Raw genomic sequence first — 9,105 nt, 5'->3', positions numbered from 1 at the left:
TCACTTCTAATGTTTTTTTTTTTTTTTTCCTTCTTACTTCTATACACTTGTCTTCATCAAATCTTTCTTCTCCTATGATTAAAGGTTACAAGTATCCCTTTATAAGACCTTTTTTTCTCTTCTAAATTTCACTCTAGGCTTCCATTTGCATTGGGACGGCTGTTCTTGTGCTAAGGGCCTAACGCAACCCCAAAATAAGCTTGAGAGAAAGAAACACACAATATTGAAAAGAACCATAAGGGGATGGCTATATGGTGATATGAGGTTAATTATAACCGATCATTCGTTTTACTACAAACCTAATGCGTCAATGCCTCTATTATTGTAAGGTTCGCTCATCTTTTTGAACCCAAAGAGCAACATATAGCTTTTTGCATAACGCAAAAACTCCCTCTCTGAGAATTTTATTTTATGTTCCTTAAAAGAAAAACTTGGAACTGATTAATTGCCACGAGAAAAGCTTACATGTAGTCATGTATAGATTATTCATTTAGTCAAGACACAACATAAACATGTGTCTCTCTGACTTAAAACACAACATAAACTAGCAGGGATTTCTCTCTAACCTGGTGTCCATCCTGAAGAAGGATGTGACGTTTGAGGAAAGAGAGAGATAGTTACAAAGTTTGGAGCTTAATTGCATTTCGTGACAGCCTTGTCTACGCCAAAGAGAAGGGATATAGCATGTTAGAAGTGGAAGGAGACTCCAAAGTCCAAACTAGTCATTGATGCTCTTATTGGGGTCTTTGATCCTCCTTGGAGACTTATCAAATTGGTGAAAGATATCAGATCGCTCACGGCTCATTTTTCGTCTCTCTTTTAGACATGTATTTAGAGAGGCAAATTTTGTAGCTGATGCATTAACACACTTAGGTCACTCTTTGTCTAATGGTAATATTTGGGTAAATAGAGTTCCTAATGTGGATAAATAAAATAAAGAACAATACAAGCTACAACGCCACAATTCAACTTCTCTGATGCCAAACATGTATTTAAAGATCATAAATTTACAGCAGCAGGATTGAATTCAGATCTAGTTGAATAAAACTATGTACTTCACCATGGGTTAGGAACAATCCACAAAGGTTCAGAACACCAATATAAATTTACATCTTCACCAAACGACTTTATAATGACACTTTCTTCACCCATGCTTTCTACTTTTCCTTTTTCAAGGTTATATATTGCATACCTGTTCAATTCTCTTGTTCGGAAGTAGATCGAGTTCTTTTCACATCCTAAGAAACACGGGTTCGGCAAGGATATTAGTTGCCATTCGTCGAACTGGGTAAACAAGAATAAACTTTGGTCGCCTAAACTTTGCAGAATCTCCCATTTGTTTTCTGCTAAGTTTACCTTTTCCACGCGAAAGTTTATAGTCTCGTACTTATCCTTGTCTCCGCCCGTTTTTCCGAGACGTAAGATCTCACCCGTCAATGACTTCGTTAAATAGGTAACTCGATTTCTTGCAGGAGGTTCTTCATCAATAGGGCTAGGGCTACGTTGTAAAGGAGGGTATTCCTTGAAGTCCCAAACAGCTGTAGAACTCTTGTCCGATGATGCCACTAAAAGGTCATCATGAAACACGAATCCCTCATCACCGTAATCATCTGTCAACATTGTCCAGGACATGCTTTTTTCTCCATGTTTGTAGTATGCTAATGCTAGTCCTTGTCCATATTCCACTACCACAACAAAGTTGTTGTTGAAGGAGGGATTGGATGAAATGATAGCTCTAGAAGGTAATGATTTACCTCCGTCAGGAAGAGCATCTATGCCCGGAATCGGAATGGTGACTCTTGTGATCGGGTTGAAGAGATGTGCTTTTGATTCTTGTAAATAATCGTCTTCGTAAAACATAACAATCCACCCGTATGATGAACCAACCAATGAGGCATGAGGAAAGTGTTTGTGACTTATTTCGTGCACCTTCTTTCCAACGGGATCAAAGAGGGAGTAAGTTTGTTCGTGAAGCAAGAGACATGGAGTCTGAGGCAACATAACGTATGAGCTATACGATTTTGCTGCGGCTCTCCAAGATTGACATACGGCTTTGAAATGTCGGATATTTTTAAAGCCAACCATGTCGAATTCAGATGGTATAAGCTTTTTTAAGATCGACTCCAGAAGCTCATTGGGAAGCTCTGACCAATTTGCTTTTCTTTTTTTCAAACTCTTTTTTTGTTGCAACTCAATGATCCGGTCATGTGTCTTGTTCAAATACTCGACGCACTTGGCCTGATTGATCTCCACCTCATCGTTGCTCAACCTTATCAGATCTTCAAGCGTACTATCAACATCTACGACAGACATGAGCCGCCTCATGGCTTGGTGAATTTTTCGACCTTCGTCGACGATATCAAAGATATTATGTTTGGTTCTCTTATTGCTTTCCTCCTCGAAAGCGTCGTCGTCAGGCCCTCTTCCTCTTTTACGTTTTTGACAGCCGGAGGCAACCGCGTCTGGCTGAATCATCTCTTCCACGACGTCCACGACCGCCGTTGTTCTTCGTCTCTTGGATTCTATCCTCTTATTTCTCATGTTAGGGGCAAATACAGAGAGAAGTGACTGCCCGCTACCCATCGGTTCTAGTTTGGATAACACCTCAAAACTCTTCTACGTGTTGTAGATATTTTGAGTAGCCAATATGTAGAGTCGAACTTACCTAGTTTGAGTAGTCCACTCATCACCCTAACCCTAATAGGATTAGAAACATGGTTAGCCCTAATCCAATTTAGGGTTACAGAGATAAATTAAGGATTACAAAGGATGAAGAGAAACAACGCTTTTTGGCAGAGAGAACCACCAAGCAAAACGATTATTGACGAAAAGACGATTTCTTAATCATGCAAATCCTAGTTGGTTTTGGATTAGTTTGTTCTAGACTTCTTCTTAGTGCATCTAGGACACATGGAAGCTTTCCTTAAAAATATATCATTAGCCTTTATATTGTAACGCAGATAAGATGGCTGGTGATCAATTGTGTTGAAAAAATTACGAGTTTTCAAATCAATGGAAGGTGATAGAAATCCAGCTACTAGCAAAAGAAAATTTAGCGAGGACTCGGTGTCTTCATCTGATGACGACCTACCACTGTTGAAGAGAGCGAAGAGATTAGCTGCGGCGAAAACATCATCCTCAGCAACCAATGCTAGAAATCCTGCAACAACCAGCAAAAGAAAATTAAGCCAAGTAGTACCTTTGTCTGATGATGACCTGAGGCAGTCGAAACGATTAGCATCTTCATCAGCAACCAGTATACATGATATCCCAAATGAATTATTAGTTGAAATCCTTTGTCGACTGCCTTGCGCAAAATCTATCTTTCGATGCAAGTCTGTTTCAAAGACTTGGCTCTCACTCACGTCAGACCCTTCTTTTATCGGCCGCTTTTTGTGGCTCCAAAGACATAACCAAACCCTGATCGCTGGTACTATTATAAACCAGACGTGGGGGAATGAACTCCTTAACACGGATTTGTTTGCAAGATTTAGGAGTTTCAGAACTGAGGAGAATGAGCGTTTAGAAGTGCTAGCTACATGGAACGACTTGGTTCTCTGCAAAAGTTTATTCCAAGATGACGGTCAATATTACATCTGTAATCCAAGGACCATGCGATCAAAGGACCAGCTGGTTACTCTCCCTCCGATCCATCAACGTGGAGAGGTTGCTGTGGGATTCATGTGTGAGCCATACTATAAGGAAGAAGAAGATGACAGACACGCTGACAATAGTACTGATCAAAAAGAAGGAGACAAAAGGAAGGTAATTAGAATTGATGCCGAGTATAAGTTCAAGGTTGTGAGAATTCTTGCTCCTGAAAACGAGGACAAGCTTTGTTTCGAATTCAGGATTCAGGTCTTCTCTAATGAGATTGGTGAGTGGAGAGAGTCACTAGTATCATGTCCACGCGGCTTTATTTTCTCCGAACTCGAACGTTGTGGCTTTGCTAGCAATGGAATGCTATATTGGAAAGCTGAAAAAGATGGTGATCTGCTCGGGCTGGGACCTTTGATGACTTGTTCTAATAGTACTACTGCTACTGCCAATGGTGATTTGGGGAATCAATTTCATGTTATTAAACTTGTTGATAGGCACGAACATCCAGATTTATGTTCTTCATTATATCATCTTCAGGGGCACCGTGGATGTCTGCAGTTGGTGCGGGTGAAGGAGAATGAGAACGTGATTGGAGCTAGGCTATTTGTTTGGGAGTTAGAAAAAGAAGAACTAGAACAAATGGCGGTACAAGGGGGTGGAGAACTTGGTCAGAAACACCGAAACATTTATTCTTTAATGGAAGGGTACCCTTTTGGAAGTATACTACGGAGTATAATTGCCTAGATTGTTTCGGTTCTGATCCAAACGATTTGGATACATGTTTTGTGTCTCTAACAGATCCTGCCCGTTCAAGAAAGGAACAAACATATGACGATTATATTGTCATTTACAAGTGCAACATTCACACAGGAGAATGTTCCAAGATGAAGATGGATAAACCATTTTCTGGGAAAGCATTACAAATTATGCTCCCATGGTGGCCCACACCAGCTCCTAGAATACGTTCCCATAAAGTAGAGATCCCCAGTGAGCAAGTAATTCAGTAGAGAAGGTTTCCAAACCAATGTTCCCGTTTTCAACATGTCTTTGTTAGAAATTGTTGTGGGTTTGATACTACTATTAGAATTTGTGGTTTGTTACTACAATCAGAGTCGGTGTGGAAGTGTTTAGTGTGTAGTGGATTAGAACAAGGTGTTTAGGACAATAGTATTAGGAGCTAGAAGATGGGAGAAGGAGGTTTAGTAACTAAGACAATGATACTAGAAGGGTTTAAGAGGAGATGGAAGACACAAAACAGAGGAGGGTAAGTTGAAGTTTGATAGCTTGCTTCACAGTTCATTTCATGTTTTGTTAAGTGTGTCCGGTTGTTGTTAGTTCCAGCCTTCCAGGGTTAAAGAATCTGGAGAAATTAAACTTGTCTTTCACACATGTAACTGGCAGTAGTCTGCAAAAGTTAAATGGACTGACTGACATCTCTCAAATCGCTTAATCTGGATGCTCGTCAAATTACTGATGCTGGAGTTTGAGCTATTACTTTACAAGCATGGATTTTGATGTACTTTATTTCCTTTGGAAGCCAGAATTTGCAAAGCTCTAGTTTGTTTGTTTATTCATGAGGGTTGGTTCAAAGTGTGTTAGAATTTAGTGTAAGATGACCAAAAACATATAAATTAAGTACAAGTCCTTCCCCTGAAAGACACTGCCCAAAAAAATATAATATGAAGTTACAAGCCACACTAACATCAAGGTAGATGCTTGATGTTTCAATTACAAGTACTAATGCTCTAGCAGAAACTGTAAAGTCATGTTGATGAAGGCAGAAACTAACTAAAAAGAAGATCTGCAACTTCACCTCCACCCCCTAACGTGTAAAGAAAGGGAAAACGTGTTTGTTTTATCTGAACTACCACAAATCAATAACTGGATCTAAGAAACTATCCACTGTATGTAACTACGAAGTTCCATGGCTGAAAGCCAGAAACTGGACAGGAAAGTACCAAGAAAACCTGCAGAAGAGGCAAACCAGTTGAATGGTCAATTGCTAAAACTATGTGTCTACATGAATTTGATGAACGAATTCAACTATGTATGTCACATGAGAGCGAAAACTCATTTCTTACCTCAATATGAAATACTACATGCTCATGGAGCAGCAAAATGTATCTATTCAGTGCTGTCTGATAAAGCATTCTCCAAAGCAGAATGAAGTTTTGAAACTCTCCGCCGAAGTAATGGCTCTAAACGAAATGATGGAATTCCACTCTGCCACTTCTTAGCTTCATACATCTCATTCCATGCTTGTATTATCTCATCAATCTTGAACCCTAGACCTGTAACAACAGAAAGTGAGCATAATGCCTGAAATACCTATATATGAAGTTTCAAGTGAAATGGTTTGAATTGTGGTCACCTTCCAATGCATTATCGTTTGAAGAGTGGTTTTTGACCATAACAGCTATATCAGTTGAAGATGCCCCAGCAAGTCCAAACTTCTCAACTGCAACGTCCAAGCATTCATGCCATACAGGTAACCCCAATTTGAACTCCACAATGGATCGCTCATAGAGCATGGTACCCCACAGAAGGTTTATCTGAGACCTCATGTTTGTAGCTTGTTCTGCAGCTTCATTTGCTGATAGGTCTTTGACAATCCCATCCAAACCCATTTTCTGCAACTGGATTTTACCACTAGTTGGACTGGAGAGTTCACTCAACCGTTGCTCTTCTGCTTCCTCCCACAGCTGCATGCCCTTTTCCATGTTGTCTTCGGCATTGTTATAAAGTCTTAGAACCTCTGTAGAGGGCCAAGTCTCCAAATCAACACTGCTGCTAATTGCATAATACCAAGAAAGTTTAGCTTGTTCAAACTGCTGCTGCGCAAGGGCCAAATAACCTTCATAGAAATCGGGTTTGATGTGCAACGCTTCTTTATATCTCTTTCCAGCTTCCATGTATTCTTTCTGTGCCCATTCATATGCAGCTTTAATGGTTGAAAAGATAGACTCTTTGGTAGAATCTTCTGCGATATATACCTTCTTCCTTGCCCTGGCCATGTGAACATTTCCCCAATTGAACAATGCCAAAGCTCCCATTTCCTGGAACTTCTCTCCTGCTATGTCGAAAATGTCTTGAGCTTCTTCACTAGTAACTGTCTCCTCCATAGCCTCAGAGTAAAACTTCATCCCAAGTTCATGAAGATCCAAGTATGCATCAGATTCAAGCCCAGCATAGTTCTTGAATAGCTGAGCAAAATCAATAATCCAATCCTCAATGCAAGGTGACCCCTTCATGTCCTTTTGTTTTACCATGGTACCATTCTCAGCTCCATAGTTAAGCTTGTCCCCTTCAATTCTCAGTTTCTCAAAGAATGGATCCTGATCAGGACTAACTTCTACTATGTAAAGCCTGACAGACCCTTCCGATTCTGCTGATTCTTCAGCCCATCTCAGCTCTTCATTAGTAGTGATGGTGACCAAATCACCTTCCTGGTCTCTATATTTAATAAGAACTGCTTTTGATCTTGGAAACCGATCGCTGATCACCTCTCTTAGTTGGAGGAGGGTACAATTTACTGGCAACTGAGCCCATCTTATATCCTCTCCCAACACCAATTTCACACATCTTTTCGGCACTTCTTCCATTGTAGTGATCTTTTCCTCCACAACTACCTTCACATCTGCCTTCTTTTCCTCAGATATTTCCACATCCTTATCTTCCTCACCTATATCCACAGACTTCATCTCCTCAGCTATATCCACAGACTTCATTTCTTCAGTTATTTCTACAGCCTTCTTCTCCTCAATCTTGTCTTCAGTATTCCCACTAGTATTGTCCTCATGAATTTTCTTGTCTTCATCTTTGTTCCCTTTCTTCTTCCGACTCTTTGATTTTGTTTCTTTCCTTGGCAGCACATTGTGACTTGGTTCTACATAATCAGGAGGCAACTCAATCACCGTGTCATTCACCCTCAATCCCTTCTTCTCTAGCACATCTTTCACTCTTTCTGCAACCTCCAATGCCATGATATTGTTTGGTTCCATGTCCAACACGGTACCAACATCTCTAAGAGCCAAATCCAACCTATTCAAAGCCTCATAACACTTTGCCCTCTTCAGCAGTGCCTTACTATACTTAGGTGTAACTTCAAGAGCCAAATTACACTCATTAATAGCCCTGGGATACTCACTCAGCCCCATCTGCATATAACAAGCCGCCATATTACTCCGAAGATAGGACACATCAATGTGATTTCTCGGAAGCAATTTGAGAGCTTTCTCATACTTCAACATAGCTCCTTCATGATCCCTTTTCTGAAACAACTTATTCCCCTCATCTTTCAATTCATGAGACATTGCAATGAAAACTTCTGTATCCTTATCTTGGGTTTTCGGACTATTGTCACTACTTTGGTTTGGCTTTGGACTATCACCTGAACTTTTCTTCTTCTTCCCACTTTGCTTCCCCATCATGCACTCAACAACTCAAACAAAACCAGAACCTCACCAAAGCTTAATCTTGCTATAAAACTACCTGCTCCAATCAACTCTATAAAGAATAAACACAACTAATTCAAATCAAACCCTTTTTATACAATCCAAGCCAAACACACAACTCAACATACAAAAAGCAAAGCTCTTTCCCCAAAGAAACCAATTCCAACCTCTGTGGGCTCAGATTTGCTTTCAAAGAAGTTCAATTTCTACAACTACTCCCTTCAACTGGGTTTTCTTTCATCAACCAAATCAGCATCAATCCAAGCCACCACAAACTCAAAACTCAAAACACGAATCAAACCAAATGAACCAACCCACCTTCCCTCTAAACCAGGATTTGTTACTGCCTAATCTGGTTATAACCAAATCCCAATTCAGAGAGAGACCACCACAACCCCCCAGAACCAATTCAGCTAAACAGAAAAAAGCAACAAGCTTTGAGCAAAACAGAATCCAGGGTCTGTCTTAAACAGAAAACCAACAAAGATTTTTGGTGACAGAGAAACTTATCTGGAAGAAGCTTCGGATATTACAGCGGAAACAAAGGAACAGATGGAGCGAAAATATGGTGAAGCAGAAAATGGATGTCAGAAATGGAAGCAAAGAAAGAACTTCCTAAAATGTGCGTTGGCTGACTTGGCTCCTCTGTGAAATTTCCCCACTGCTTAACGTAAACGCCACAAAAGCATACGAAGAAGAATCTGATAATTTGATTTTTCTTACTTTCAGAAATATTATAAAAGATTTTGTTTCCGTGAATTCCAAGTTTCTTGGGGCCGTTCGATTAGACATATGTGGATCTTGTTAGCTAGCTGTCTCTGTGCTGTGCTGCTTTGCTAGCTCGGGCACATAGTGCTTTTGTGTTTTGTTTATTTTTGGACAAAAGCTTCAGTTTTATGGTTAGTTTATTCGGTTTTCTTTTGCTTTTAGTTTTGATTTTCTAAATTTTATTAGTTTTAGACTTTTATCGAATCAAGACAAAGTTTGTTATAAGATAAGCTAATTCGGTAGCTCATGCTCTAGCTCAGTATGTTCTGTTTTCTTAGATAAA

The 9,105-nt window shown here is 39.9% G+C and overlaps 1 protein-coding gene across 1 annotated transcript; it reads right to left on the bottom strand.

The window, feature by feature from the left end:
• Nucleotides 1-5,342: 5,342 nt before the first annotated feature.
• LOC101299611 lies at nt 5,343-8,546 on the bottom strand. The gene is made up of 3 exons (XM_004287198.1): nt 5,972-8,546; nt 5,682-5,891; nt 5,343-5,567 (listed from the first exon to the last, which is right to left on the bottom strand). The coding sequence occupies exons 1-2, from the start codon at nt 8,028-8,030 to the stop codon at nt 5,725-5,727; spliced, it is 2,226 nt and encodes a 741-aa protein (XP_004287246.1). The 5' UTR covers nt 8,031-8,546; the 3' UTR covers nt 5,343-5,567; nt 5,682-5,724.
• Between the last annotated feature and the right edge of the window lie 559 nt (nt 8,547-9,105).

Source organism: Fragaria vesca, linkage group LG1 (genome assembly GCF_000184155.1).
Source record: "Fragaria vesca subsp. vesca linkage group LG1, FraVesHawaii_1.0, whole genome shotgun sequence".
Taxonomy (NCBI): domain Eukaryota; kingdom Viridiplantae; phylum Streptophyta; class Magnoliopsida; order Rosales; family Rosaceae; genus Fragaria; species Fragaria vesca.
The sequence above is the reverse complement of the archived record's forward strand: the minus strand, read 5'-3'. Positions and strand labels throughout refer to the sequence as shown.